Source organism: Chinchilla lanigera, unplaced genomic scaffold (assembly GCF_000276665.1).
Source record: "Chinchilla lanigera isolate Chin_1 unplaced genomic scaffold, ChiLan1.0 scaffold00071, whole genome shotgun sequence".
Lineage (NCBI taxonomy): Eukaryota > Metazoa > Chordata > Mammalia > Rodentia > Chinchillidae > Chinchilla > Chinchilla lanigera.
Window position 1 is genome coordinate 451,220 of NW_004955472.1, and position 15,179 is coordinate 466,398.

At 51.7% G+C, this 15,179-nt stretch overlaps 1 protein-coding gene and 1 pseudogene across 1 annotated transcript; both read left to right on the forward strand.

Moving 5' to 3' along the window:
• Positions 1-1,626: 1,626 nt before the first annotated feature.
• On the forward strand, positions 1,627-2,837 carry LOC102009376 (olfactory receptor 13J1). The gene has a single exon (XM_005401175.2). It carries the CDS (start codon positions 1,725-1,727, stop codon positions 2,688-2,690), a length of 966 nt encoding a protein of 321 aa, XP_005401232.1. The 5' UTR covers positions 1,627-1,724; the 3' UTR covers positions 2,691-2,837.
• A 5,565-nt stretch (positions 2,838-8,402) lies between these two features.
• On the forward strand, positions 8,403-15,148 carry LOC102009712 (annotated as a pseudogene).
• Positions 15,149-15,179: the final 31 nt, after the last annotated feature.

The following is a 15,179-nucleotide window of genomic DNA, read 5'->3' on the forward strand; positions in this document are numbered from 1 at the left end:
AAGAAGAAAGAAGAACAGAGGGGCAGAGAAGAAAAGAGAGGGGAAGGAAGGGGAGGGGAGAGGAAGGGAGGAGAGGAGAAGTGAGAGGAGAAGAGGGGAGGGGAAGGGAGGGAAGGGGAAGGCAGGGGAGAGGAAAAGGCATGTTATGAATGAGCTTCCTGTCACCAGAGATGTGCAAACAGAAGTAGAATGAGGCCAGGTGTGCAGGAGTGGAGAGGACTTCCGCCGGGAAAGGCTTAGAGAAAGCGGCCCGGGCCGCACTTGTTCTCACTTCTGTCCTAAGGCCCAGCACAGCGTCTGGCATGTAGTAGATCTTCAGCTCCTTCTTGATTTTGGAATAAATAAAGGAGGGAGGAACAAAAGAAGAAAGCAGGCTCATGCAAAGGAGCACTGCGAGGAACTAGTGCTCAGCTGGGCCCAGGCTGTGGCAATGTGATCAACGACACCATGCCAGGCACCCAGAAACACTAGAAGAGGTGGAATTCTGCTCCCTGGCTGGTGAGAGGACTGTGGGGAGGACTTAGGAGAAGGACATCTATCTAGAGTGACAGGAGCAGGCAGAGTGGGGCTTGAGAGAAGTAAACATCCATCTAAGCATGGTGCACGTAGATGTCACAACGCCAGGAAGAGCAAATTCAAGATTCACTTCCCTCAGATCCGTTGTGTGATCTCAATTTCCCAACCTGCAAACTATGGAAGATCCAACAAGTTGATCCCTCAGGGCATTTTTTATGCTAATACCCTGGAGCTCATAAAGTCAAAGCAGCCCTGCCTCTGCCCATAGAAACTAGGACCTAAGGCAGAGTCAAAAGATCCGTCAACTTTAGCTGGAAAGCCCACAGGAAAGGCAGGATCTGAAGGTCCATCCCCACAAACAGTTGATGAATGAGGGCTCTGTGAGGATGGGCGACTCATCCACACACAGGCCTAGAGGCCCGCGGCCTCTCTGGTGCAGGCTCCATGTGTGCTTTCACATGGAGGCCAGAGCTGGCCTAAAAAGACACAAGACTTCTGCAGCTGAGGGACAGTGGAGAAGGGCTTTCCAGACAGTGGGAATAGTTTAAGCAGTGACACAGCAGCTGCCTCAAAGCCAGGAAGACCCTGAGGCTGTCTAGCCATGGGTTCTCAAAGCTTGGTACCTGGGCCAGCAGTAGTATCACCCAGCTCTACTGAGTCAGAAGCTTTGGGAGTGCAGGCATCTCTGTTTTAATACTTTCCAGGTGATTCTGGTACATGTGCAAGTTTGAGGATTTCTGATTCAAACCATCGGTTCCCCAACTAGGTCCACAGATCACTCATCTGCAGTAGGTGAGGTGGTAGTCTGTGAAAGGGAGACCCGAGTCAAATAAATATACAAGCACACAAGAGCAGTGCTTTTTAAAAAATCACAGATAATATCAGCATACTAAAAATTCTGGGAAGCCTGCAGTAAAGAGGACTGTTAATTACTCACCTCGCATTGCCTCAAAGTGATTTTCAGGTTGCCTATTCACACCTCCATTAACATTCTCTTAGGGAAATAATCTACATCAATCCGCATCTTTCACATGGATACACTGACACCTAGAGAGGGTGCTGGGAATGCCCCAAAGTCAGAGAGCGTGTATGTCTGAGCTGGCCGCGACCCTAGCAATCCCTCAAGTCTCAGCAGAGGCTCTGTGAGCTGCCACCACCCTGCACCCTCCCTCCTTCCATCCGAACTGTGCGTCCCTGCAGTCTGCCTCATGGAGCCTGTCAACAGGACAGTGGCCTCTGAGTTCCTCCTGAAGGGATTCTCAGGTTACCCAGCTCTGGAGCACCTGCTCTTCCCTCTGTGTTTAGCCATGTACCTGGTTACCCTGCTGGGGAACATGGCCATTGTGGCAGTAAGTGCGCTAGATGCCCGCCTGCACACACCCATGTACTTCTTCCTGGGGAACCTCTCCATCTTGGACATCTGCTACACATCCACTTTTGTGCCCCTGATGCTGGTCCACCTCTTGTCGTCCCAGAAGACCATCTCCTTTATTGGCTGTGCCATCCAGATGTGCCTGAGCCTGTCCACGGGCTCCACAGAGTGCCTGCTGCTCGCCATCATGGCCTACGACCGCTACCTAGCCATCTGCCGGCCACTCAGATACCCCATGCTCATGAGCCACCAGCTCTGCTTGCTGCTGGCGGGAGCAGCCTGGGCACTCTGCCTCATCAAGTCAGCGACTGAGACGGTCATCGCCATGAAGCAGCCCTTCTGCGGCCACCGTGTGGTCAGCCACTTCACCTGTGAGATCCTAGCAGTGCTGAAACTGGCCTGCGGAGACACGTCGGTCAGTGAGGCCTTCCTGCTGGTGGGTGCCATCCTGCTGCTGCCCGTGCCCCTGGCTCTCATCTGCCTGTCTTACGCACTCATTCTAGCCACTGTCTTGAGGGTGCCCTCGGCTGCAGGGCGTCGCAAAGCCTTCTCCACCTGTTCAGCACACCTGGCTGTGGTGCTGCTTTTCTACAGCACTGTCATCTCCATGTACATGAAGCCCAAGAGCAAGGAGGCCCACATCTCTGACGAGGTCTTCACGGTCCTCTACGCCGTGGTCACACCCATGCTGAACCCTGTCATTTATAGCCTGAGAAACAAGGAGGTGAAGGAGGCTGCCAGGAAGGTGTGCGGCAGCAGGCAAGGCTGCAAGTGGGGTGGGCAGGGCTCTGAAAGGAAGTGAGGCCGTCAATGCCCGCATCAGTGTGGTGCCGGGCACAGGGCTACAGGGACTTCATCCCAGAAAGGCAACACCAAGCTCAACTAATTCTGCCGCCGAATAGCTCGCAAATCCCCCTTTGCTCTTCGTCCTGCTGTGGTCCAGGCCCAACACAGCCTCCCGCCCTGGGCCTCCACAGCACCCTCCTGGCTGCTCTCAAGACTTCAGTCTTGTTCCTGCTTCCAGTTTATGTTCCAGGCCGCATTCAGGGGAATCACTCTGAAAAGCACGTGAGACTGCACCACTCTTCCCACTGAAACTCAGAAACAGCTCCCCACGGCCCCAATCCAAAGTGGCACTCTTCCGCAGAGGCACTGGAGCCTCTCACAGCCGGCCCTCCTTGACCCACTCCCCAGTCTTCCGCCCCACAGCCTTGCCCTTCCCTGTACTGCCTACTCTGAACTCCTCTTGAATTCTCCACGCAAAACAGCTCCTCCCAACACACACTGCACGTGCAAAAGAGCCACCTAACCCTCAGCTCAGCCTCATGCCGCCTGCCGGGAGCCACCCCACTTCACTCCTCTCGCTGTGCCCTTCCTGTGATCTTGGTTTCCAGTGCTGTTCCAAGAGCACAGAGCGTCCCATCCTACTTCTGTCCTGGGGTCCAGAATTACTCAGTCGCAGTCCTGCACAAGTTTCAGAAATACATGGACATGGCAGTTTAAGGATGGTAAGCCTGGAGTCACCCCAAAATCTGAGCAGCGCTGGGATGGAGTCTGCAGACGACAGGCAAAGCCTCTTCCTTCTGGGGGGTCACAGTAGAGCCAGGAATGAGGCCCAGAGTTCCAGATCATCAGACCTACCTGGCCCCGGGACACTCACCACCCAGAGCAGCCCACAGCCCACAGGTCTCCATTCCTCCGTAGTGGCAGGAACAACCAGAAGCTCCGTGCTGCCTGTCCAGGCCTCGCCTGGCTTTGAGGGCTGCTCTGCCCCTTCTCTCCCCGTCTCTGGTGTGCTTCCATGGCTGCCCCTGCCTGGCACTCAGCCTCTTTGCAGCTTCTCTTTCTGAGAACTCAGTGAGCACACCGCAGAAACAGACCTGGAGTCCCAAAGCACTCCACTCTCATCCCTGCTCTGGCCTCTGTGGCCTCTGTACTGTGGGAGGTCTGGGCTTGTCTGGCTTCTCAGCAAGAGTCCAGCCCTCCTGCCCACTGACTGCAGGCCGCAGCCCAGCGTGAGCTCCCAGCCTCTGCCTCCCAGGCCTTCTGTCTGCTCCCTGTGTGGGTCAGAGCAGAGCCAAAGGAGAAGGCATCATCATTCTCAGTGGCTCCCAGTCGCTGGCAGACTCTCTAACCTTCTGACCATGCCCAAGTGAAGGCTGGTCAAGGCTGGCCAAGGATCGGCCATCCTGCTGGGTCCTGGGTGCTCCTGACGGGAGTATGGACTTTATCCTGTGGCACTGGGGATCGCATTCAGACTTACTTGTAGAAGAGTCACTGGTTGGACACCATCTTCCTCTGTACGTTTGATGAATTTTTCACTATCACATCTATTATTAGGTAAGGTACAGAGTTAAACGCTTCTGGGGGAGATGGAACAAATGGTCTTCCTGCAAAGAACCTAGGGAATATGAGTTAAGAGCCTTAAAAATGCCTGGGTTGTTTTGAGCCCACACTGCTGTCTATAGGACTCTAACCTAAGGGGTACAAAGATTTATATATAAAGATATGAATCACGAGTTAGTTGTTTAGAGTAACAAAAACTTACAATAATCTTCATGTCCAACCACAGAAGAAAGTTTAAGTAAATCCTGGGGGCATCCATAACTGTGATGCAGCCACTAAAAATTTTTTGAAGAATTTGATGATAAAAAATGTTCACAATAAAACTAATAGAAAAAAATCTAATGTTGTACTCAGTATCTTCATAATTTTGTTTTTAAAGCATTTTTTCATATATATATATATATATATATATATATATATATATATATATATATGGGAAATTCTGGGAAGCTAAGACAAAATATTAACCAACAGTTGTTTTCTCTGGATGATGAGACTGCAGGTAAGTACTCTTCTCTTATTTTCAATATTGCCCAATATTTCTAAAATGAACATGACTTTGAGCTTTTAAAAAAAGTTATTCATTTTGAGAAATAGGAGAGAGAGTAGGTGTGAGAGGAGAAGGCACAGCTTGGGGTGGGAAATAAGGAGCTGCTGCAGGAGTCAGGTACTTGAGGTGAGCAGTGATGCAGAGAAGGGAGCGATGAGAAACATTTGGGAGATGCTGACAGGCGCACATAAACAACATTTGGGAGATTAAAATATAATATGTAGGAAAATACATGAAGAGAGCACAGCAGATGGGGGCAGGGTGGCCACAATGAATTTGTCTTGGACCTGTTGAGTCCAGGTTTCCAAAGGGACACAAAGGGGCACTGTTGTCTGAGGAAAGAGGAAATAAGTACAAATAATGTCCCAGTTTTTACTTTGACCTGTGTTCCTGGTAAAATTCCAGAAGAATCACAATGTACTACGATAATCTGCAGCGTCTGCTGCTTTATTGAAGGTGATTTTTTTAGTGTCTAAACTGTGTCAAGTTATTATTCTGTATTGTGAAAGTACGGGAAGGAAAGGGAAAAGGAATAAAGGAGCCTGTAAAAACTCAGGTGCTTGAACCGATCTGTGACTTGGAAGGTCTCTCTACCATACTGAAGGTGTCACATCTTAAGAGCAATTAAATTTTCTTAAGCTTGGATGAATCCAGGGCCTCCTAGCAAGGAGATAAACATGTCACAGGCCAAATACCTAGGCCTAGTAAGGGGAAGTGTTGGGCCCAGTGTGGCATCCAGGGTGCAGGGCTGCAGAAGGCCCAGTCTTCACTTTTCCTGTCCACGTCTCTCCTCTGCCCTCCTCACTCCAGCAGGGCTCCCCTGGGGCAGAACAAGGAACCTGGAGTCTCTGAAGCCCGTGTCCCTCAGCTGCCCAGCCTGCTACTTCGTGTAGTTGCAGAGTTTGAACTTTAAATTGGGCAGGGACTGTGAGGTCCCCAAGAGTAGGGAACAAGCAGGCTGTCTATGTGACAGGGGACCAGGAGGGTGGTCCTTGGGGCCCCACACCCTGCCCACCCTAGAACCATGTGCTGCTGGTAATGAACTCAGCACCTCCCCTGGGCTCCCCCCACGCCTCAGGTCAACTCACCTGGCTCCAGCTCTTGCATACACTTCAGCAACTGGGCGAGTATTAGGAGGTAAGGTGCCTTTGTCTGGCATGTTATTCTCATGAAATCTTTCTAAAACATTTAAAAGTCACAGTAAGGGGAGAGCTTCATAACAATAATGATAATAATATTGTTCACCACTCACTATTTACTACATGCCAGGCTCTGTGCTAAAAGCTTTACTTCATCTCACTGGGTCCTCAAAATAAACCCCTGCTCCAAGGAGACGCCACTTTTGCCCACTGCATGTAAGGACACTGAGGAAATGGGAGTAAAGGGCGGGGCGGGGCTTGGAGCTGGCTGGTCTGACTCTAAAGCCCACCCTCAACGTCTCAGCCACACAGGGAGGGAGCAGTGACACAGGAATCTCTGACCCAAGCATTTCCAGGAAGCTGTACCTGAAGCTCTCCTCTCCTTATGCCCCTTCCTTTCTTTCAAGATAATTTATGAAGCCTAAAGTACTAAATAGCAAAAGTTAAATTTCCTGCCAATGAGATTGATGTGATATTTACCTTGCAAACTAACCCTGGTCTGTCAAATCTCAGGGATGGAAGTTTCTAGAAAGATGTAAGAAAATGTTTTGGAGATTACGGAATACAAGAGATCACTGAATTGAGTAGCTCTATTTCCCAGAAAGAGACTCTGGGCCAAAGTCATAAGCAGAACAGGAACAAAGAATCAAATCCAGGTCCTCCGCCTCCCCATCCACTCAATTTCCTTTCACTCTCTGAATTTGGTTTCTGGGAGCATGACAGAGTACGTGGCACAGCAGACAGATGGTAGAATAGCTTTATGCGTGTGTTGTGAAACACCGTGGTATCCAAATATAGAGTCTGCTCAGTAATATTTCTGGTTCTCTTCCCTCCAGGCACGTGTTAGAACTACAAGAAGCTAGTGGCTTGTAGGCAGATATGAAGTATGTCACTTCTGGTACCAAGCATTCGCCTGTTTGTAGGAGATTCTCCAGTTCGTCCTTCCCACCCATCGGTGCAGCTTTCATCAGCCACGGTCTTCGAGCAGAGCCCCTGAAGCCCACCACATACATGCAGCATGAAAAGGAAGGAAACCTTTCTTGGGTTAAGTCACTAAAATTATGAGGTTGTGTGTTACTGCAGCATAACCCAGCCTACCCGGCACTGCCTGACTTCCCATCCTGTGCCCACATTACAGAGCCAAGGCTCCTGGTAGCCTGGAAGGCTGGTGTTTGCTGGACTTAGACTTCTTTGGGCTAGTTCTAATTTCCACGAGTATGCTATCATCAGACTCTTAAATCGCAAGGAAGCCCACCTGCCCCTGGTGCGGCCTCCAGCGAGAGCAACTGTTTCCACTAGTAGGAGACCAGCCCCCAAAGTCCCAGGCAGTTACATGGGTTCAACGCTCTGCTGGGGGGTCTGTGGGCGGGGAGGCTGTTGGTCTCGGAGTGGGACTCCGGAACCAGGTTTTGACAGAACAGCAGCGCTGAATCTGAATTAACAGTCAGCTCAATCTGAGTGCTGATCGCTGACGCTCGGGGTGCAGGGCAATGCAGGGTGACAGTGAAGCACAGACTTGTCCCACAGACTAGTGAGAGAGGAACAACAGAGAAACCACACTGTGGGCAGAGTGACGTGTGAGCAGCGGGGAGGGCCATGGGCTGGTCCTTCTACGCAGGCGTCAGGGAAGGCGGCACAGGAGCCATGGTCAGAGCTGAGCCTTGAGCAATGAGGGGGCAGGAAAGGTCGGGCCAGCTCCAGAGGGTTCACGGGGAGGCAGACAGGACTGCAGTGCGCAGGCGTGGTCCGAATCACAGAAGCCGTCTGGCGAGGCTGGAGGAGTGTACGTGAGGGTGCAGTGCATCAACAAAGGAGAGCAGACAGAGCCTGCTCATAAGAGCCTCTGCCACCCCCGCTTGGGGCTTTTCCCTGAGAGGCAAGCATGAGAAAGAGAAATGCAGAGTCGGAGGGTTCCCACCCTTCACCTGCTTGGAAACAGGTATCAGAACTGGAAATGAGTACAGGTCTCTTTGTAACCTCACGCCCAGCAAAGACAAAGCCCTTTGAAGGGCTTGTCAAAATCCTTTCAGATTTCAGGTTTGACTCTCTCTGTACACCCCGGATTCTAAGAGAACCCCGGAGGTCTGGAGACAGGAAGGGATACATCCAAGGACAGAGACCAAATGAATAACTGACTACAGACTCTGAGACGGCTGAAGTCACACGTCTGCCGCACGGCCCACGCCTAGCACCGGCCCCGCACAAGCAGCAAGCTCAGTAACCATCCGCTGGGGACAGGAATGAGCCGTCGCACCTGGGCAGCTCTTCACCTTCTTGTCAACTTTAACAGAGACCCCTGCCTTAAAATCTCCACATGGCTAAGCGCTAAGGTGAGTTACTGGCCCAGATGAAGCAACTGCCCTGGTAAGTTCCAGAAACTGCTCCTCAAGATTCACCTTAATTCAGGGTAGAGAATGAGAAGCCCCCACCAGCTCTGCGGGAGAGGGCATCATGCAAGACACGGGAACCCTTGTCGGGGATGTGGCAAGTACAGACCGGCAGGTGCCTGTGGCGGAAGATGTGGCCTTCCACGGGGAGCTTCAACAGAAACATGCTCTCCTGCCGCCCCGGAGCCCACAAGCACCTTCCTGTGCACGTCTCCTCTGTGCGGCACAGTAGCCCAATTTTTAAGGGGAAAACTGAATTTCAGGGGGCCCAAGTGACCGTGTCAGTAGCACCCGTACGGCTTTATGCGGTACTGAGAGGGAGTCTGAGTTCTACTCTGTATGATTTTTTTTTTCTTTTTTTGCTACCAGGAATTGAGCTCAAGACCTCGCGCTTGCAAGGCAGGCGCTGTGCCGCTGAACTACATCCCCAGTGAGTTCTACTCTCTGAGTGTAGCAGAGCAAACAGGTGCACAACACACTGCACAGGTGCATGGAGGGACAGCCAAGGGCCACGGGAGCACAAGAAATGAGAATAACTGTGCATGGGCAGAAGGGGAAAAAAGAGGGGACACAGACTTAGATCTGAAAGATGAGCAGGAGCCTGCTCACTGGGAAGGAAGGACAGCCTGTGTCTTAAGGTGGGGACAGACATGGTCTACTCAGGTAAGGGTGAGTATTTCATCCCTACAAATGGTGGGTACAGTTCAGGGGTGAGGAGGAAACTGCAGCCCAGGAGAAACGACAGGGCTTCATTACCGTCCCAGGATGAAGGATGAAAGTTCATGCTCAGCTCCTGTTTCTCCTTTAGACCAGATACCACATGGGCCATAAGACAGCTTTCCTGTCCTAAGACTCGTGCTTTGGAGGCACCTAGGCTCCCTCCCGTGGATACCTGACACTGGCCCTACCCAAGGAGGTAGTAAGACGAGCTCAACAGAGCAGTGGTGGCTGCTGGCGGGGAAACCGAAGCCCTCCACTACCCCTTTTCCAAAGCTAGTCAGTGACTGATTCCACTTCTGCCAGATTAGTACCCGATTCCCTTGTGCGGCATCCCTGCCAACTGCATTTATCCTGCAAAGCAATATGGAAGCCAAGAAGTCAGTCACTGGCTTTCATGGCCAGTGTTAAATCTTGTGAACAGGAGCGCTATTAGGATGTGTATGTTCTTGTATGTCCTTTTAAAAGTTAATGGTCTAAGCTGGGCCTGGTGGCACATGCTGGCACTCCCAGCACTCAGGAGGCTGAGACAGGAGGCCAGCCTGGACTAAACAGTGAAACCCTGCCCCACCCTCCCAAAAATTAATGGTCTATGATTCCTTTAGAAGAGATGGCCTGAAGTCAGACTTACACATCCTGTGGAGCCAATGTTCCATCCTCATGGCCCAAAGGACATAGGCAAGATTATCTGTGCTCACACACCTGCCTTCCAGAGCACATCCCACCTCAGTCAAGGAAGCGGGCAGCAACTGTGATAGGCGTGGAATCTTTCGGGTCACTTATTTTTTCTTACTGCTGAAGCCCCAGCACCTGAAACAATGCCTAGCACAGAAGGGGCACTCAATACACAGTGAATGAATGCATGTGAATATTATGGGCACAATTCAGTCATGTGAAGTCATAACCTGAAAAGATGCTTCCTTTGAATAGTCACAACACTTGCGACTCCAAGGGAGCAAGCCAAATATGAACCCTACTCTACTGTCTCCTCTAAGCAAACCTGAGGCGGACACAGAGAAGAGCCCGGGGGCCAGAATGTGAAATGTCTTTGCCCAAGTTTTGTCGGTAGAACTGCAGAGCTGAGAAGGCTTGCCGCAGACCTGAAAGCCAAGTCTCTCCTTATACAGACAGCAAAGCTAAACGCTGCAGAGCGAGCCCAAGCTGCTGCAGGTTACACAGCCCTGCCAGTCAGAGCTTTTTCCAAAAAGCTGTGTGGTCCAGATGGAAAAGCAAAGAGAATGGGGGGCGGGGGAATGGGGCGAACTGGACAGCTGTGACGGAGTATGTCCTGGGGGCTCCAGGAGCATCACAACCTAGAGGGGGTCTTGTTTGGGTTTTTCCTGGGCATCTACTGTGTGACTGTACTGGGGAACTCCCTCCTCATAGGGCTGATCACACTGGACCCCCACTTGCACAATCCCATGCACTTCTTTCTCAGCAACCTCTCCCTCACAGACATCTGTGACACCTCCTCCTTCGTGCCTTTCATGCTAGCTAACTTCCTGGAAACCCGAAGGACCATCTCCTTCCCGGGCTGTGCCCCGCAGATGTGCCTGACCCTAGCTCTGGGTGCTACAGAGAGCCTGCTCCTGGCTGTGATGGCGTATGACCGTTATGTGGCTATCTGCCAGCCATCAGGTACACAGAGCTCATGAGAGGGCAGATGTGCCTGTGGATGGCAGTGCTGAGCGGGGACAGGCTTTGCCACCTCACTGCTGCAGGCCACCCTCGTCTGGGGCCTCCCCTTGTGTGGCCACAGTGTCGTCAACCACTTCTTCTGTGAGATCTTGGCAGGGCTTAAACTGGCCTGTGGGGACGTCTCCCTCAGTGTAGTGACATTAACGGTGACCACAGCTGTTCTGTCGCGGACCCCACTCCTACGCATCTTCCTCTCCTACATCTTCATCCTGGTTGCCATCCTCAGGGTGCCCTCTGCTACAGGCCGGTGCAGAGCCTTCTCCACCTGCTCTGCCCACCTCACTGTGGTGGTGGTTTTCCATGGGACCATTTCCTTCATGCACTTCAAACCCAAGGCCAAGGACCCCAACGTGAATAAAATTACCACATTGTTCTACGGGGCTGTGCACCCTCACTGAATCCCATCGTCTACAGCCTGAGGAACACGGAGGTGAAGGCTGCTGTCACGGCTCTGCTAGGGGGAGGCCTGCTCCCCGGGAAAATGTGCCAGGGTTGCTATTGCTCCCCAGCCCCACTGCCAGCATAGGCTAGGTTATATTGTGGTGATGACCTCAAATTTCCAGTGGCTTACAACCATTAAGGTTTATTTCTCACTCATGCTTCAGGTCCATTAGAGCGCGGCTGGGGTTCTGCTCTGCATCATTTTCTCCACCCTCGGGGACTTAGGATGACAAAGCAGTTCCATCTGGCACATCTCACATGACGAAGGGAAAAGGGAAGGTAGCCAAGTCTGCACAGACTCATAGCGTCCACTCACAGCTCACAGTCCGATAGGGGGCACAAGGCCACATCTAACACCGGGGCGGAGGAGAAGACCAGCCCATGTTTGGAAGGAGAGAGAGGACCGGGAGAGTTATGAATACCTAATGACCACATGCCATTCTGCAGAATCAACCCAAGAGCTAGAAGAGATTTGGCTCCCTCTACCCTGACCATCCATTCTTCTTGGACTATACCAGGTTAAACATCTCAGCAAAGCTCTGGTTAGTTCATTTGTGGCTGCTTTGCGCTACTTCAACCAAATGAGTTTGGACATGTGCTTCCCAGAATTTCTCTCCTCTGTGGCCACTGCTTAGGGCTGCCCATAAGAGACACGTCCACAAGCTTAGAAGATGCTACGGTTTGGATTATTTGTTTTCTTTTGTTTTTTGAGATGGGTCTTGCTCTATAGTTCAGGCTGGCCTTGAACACGTTGTACCCCAGGCTGGTCCTGAACTCACAGTGATCCTCCTGCCTCAGCCTCCCAAGTGCCAGGATTACAAGTGTGTGCCGTCACACACAGGTTGATCTTTAAATGTCCCCCAAAATGTTCAAGTGTTCAGAGGATGAACTTTGGGAAGGCAATTGGGTCATGGGAATTTAACTTCATTAGTGAATCAGTCCATTGATTAAAGCACAACTTTAGAGCCAGGCATGGTGGCACATGCCTGTAATCCCAGCACTTGGGAGGCTGAGGCAGGGGGATCAATACAAGTGTGAGTTTGAGGCCAGCCTGAGCTACCTTGTGAGTTTAAGGCCAGCCTGAACTTCACAGTGAGATCCTGTCTCAAAAAAAATCATAGCCAGGCATGGTGACACACACCTGTAATCCCAGCACTTGAGCGGCAAGAGGATCACTGTGAGTTCAAGGTCAGCCTGAGCTACCTAGTCTCAAAAACTTAAAAAGGCCTTATCTCAAAAAAAATCTCAGTTTTATGACATTCTTGGGAGGTGACAGAAGCAGGTGGGTCCTAGGTGAAGGGAATGGATCTCCAGGGAGGCATGACCTTGAGGACTGGGAGGCCCCCTGCCTGCCCCTCTCTGTCTCACGCTCTTTCTGCTTCCTGGCTGCCATAAGGTGAGTGGCGTTCTCCCACCGTGCCCTTCTACCATGTTGTTTCTGTTTCTGCCCTGCCACAGGCCTCGATGGCACCAGGTGCCCCAGGAACACATCTGTCATACGCTCTGTTCAGTTCCGGCCAGATTATCTCCCTCACTGTCCTCAGGCTGGTACAAGTGCAGTTCTGGGGCAAAAGGTGTCAGCTTCTCCTGCAGGATAACTCTTATCACTGAACTTGAAGACAGCGAGAACTACACTCAGCTTCTAGCCTGGCCTCCTGGGCTCTACTTTGCCCTCACACTCCCTAATTCACACCAGCTTTCTTTCCCAGCTGCCAACCCGGTGGGCCTAGAGCAACTTCAGACCAACACAAACGCAGAGGCACCAGCTTTGTGTAGGTTTCTCTCACTGCTCCCGAGGCCGTGCAGGCATAATCCCTATGATAAATTCCTTGTATGGCTCAGTGGTTCTGCCACTTTGGTCAAACCCCAGTTGATTTAGCACTCTTCGGATAAAAGATCTTGTATGGCTTCCTATTACTGTGGCTTTAAGTCCAAACACCTCCGCTGATCTTCAAAGCCCTCCGGAATCTGGGCCCACCTGCTTCTTCAGCCCGACTCTCCATGGTGTCCTTCACACAGGCCTGCCCCTCTCTACACCATCTGTACTGCCCGCACGTCCAGGTCTGCGCTCCTGCTGTACTCGGATCACACTGAAGATGACTTTTCAAAGCGAGCTTAGACACCATCTCTTTCATGCGATTTTTCCTGATGTACTTTGAAATTGTTCTCTTTACGGCCTGCAGTGCTTTGTCAGGACCTTTCACTCGGGACCTATCTCATCCAGAGTTGCGTTCTTGACATTTCCCCAGCACGAGAGCTTCTTCGGAGCAGGATGTTACAGTCTGACTCATCTCTGTGGCTCCCACAGGGCTTTCCCCACAGCGCCCTTGCTGAACGGAGCTGTCACTGGGGAGCTCTCATCACCATCTGCGGACTGAGCCCGTGTTGCTGAACACACTCGGGCAGTGGTCAAGGGTCTCAGTGTGGCCCCAGATACACACAGGGGCAGGAGTACTTGCTGCCACAGCCCTGTGTCCCTGTGTCCCAGGCAGGCAGGGTGGTTTGGGCTCTCCGCAATGAGACAAGCCAGAAAAGAACCAAGGTTCCAGGCTGCTTCAGTTCTTGTGCCCAGCACTGCTTATTGCTAGTCCCCCACCACCTCCAGGAACCCCACCAGCACCCCAAACTCAAAACATATAAAACTGAACTCACCATCCCCAACTCCAAGCGGTGTCACCATCTCAAGGAAAGGCACCGTCACCCAAAGCCAGAAACATGGTGGCCATCCTAGACTTTCACCGTCCCATTAATCACTAAGTTTGTTGAGCCCACCTCCCAAGAGATCTTAAATCCGCCCCCTCCTTCCCACTCACAGTGTACACATTTCTCTCTTACTGCACTACCCTCCAACTCTCCCCAAAACCATCCCTCACACCAGCCATCAAAATACCTGTCTGGCACGGCACCCTGCTGCTTAAATCACTCTACCAGTTCTACACTTCCCATATGGTGAAGAACAGACCCCGCCTACCTACTTCTGTTCGCACACCCTCCAGACACAGCCCCCTGTAATCTGCACACCTCCCTGAATTAAAATCAGTTTTTCCCACCTCTGTATCCCTCCTTGTTGTTCTCCCCACGTCCAGGCGCTGTGACCGTGAGCTGGAACACACTGGACATGTATCATGCACCCGGCCAGGCACTGTGCTGCGTGTCCCAAGTGCCTTACTGAGTGAGGGCCAGGTGGAGTCTCAGGGGAGGGGTGCAGCAGGGACACTTGTAATCACAGAGAATATTCTCCCTGCGTCTTGGTATTACGGGAACTTGTTCAATCCTCTCATGAGGCCTTTTCCAAAGCACCTTCCAACAGCCCCTAGTTTGGAAGCTCGTGTCGCGGCCCTGTTCCCGCTCCACTGCCTTCTATACTCTCCTGATCCAGACTTCAATTCCAGCTACTTGGGTTCAAGCTTCTTAGTGACCTGGATCTACCTCAGTGTGAAGGAGGAACATTTCTGATACAGGAGCAGACACCCAGTCCACACACTCTCAGTCCTTCTCACCATTCATAGGCCACACCACTCTCCACTCAGCGCCCCCAGGAAGAGACACAACGGTGGAAAGCAGAGGATAAAGGGACGGTTTGCTGGCTTCTGACCTTCAGCAGCCTAGGCCCTGAAGGAAACAGAAAACACTTAGGTACAGATAAAAGATTTGAGAGAAAATAACAGCAAGGCTTTCTCACCTCCAGACTAACAAATGGGGAAGAAGGGATAAGAGGAAGAAAGGTAGTGGCAGCACTGACACAAGAAGCTCCCAAAAGGAAGGAGTCCTCTGCCAAGCCTCTAGACAGGTCTGCAGGGGGAAAAGCTGGAGCAATTCATGTCTTCTTCTTCAAGTAAAACCCGGAGCAGGACCCCAAAATGGAAATGGCGTCATGGTGTGTCTGAGAAGTCAAGGCCTTAAGACAACCTCACAGGTTTCCACAGGTGGCACAGAAGTGGTGGGCAGAACTTCAGGACTGAAAGCGTTATACACAGAAACCAGCACCCACCCTGCCTCCAGAAGGCCCGCCT

Bases quoted from the DNA above. Each gene is read 5' to 3' on its own strand.
- LOC102009376 (XM_005401175.2), top strand. From the start codon at position 1,725: ATGGAGCCTGTCAACAGGACAGTGGCCTCTGAGTTCCTCCTGAAGGGA.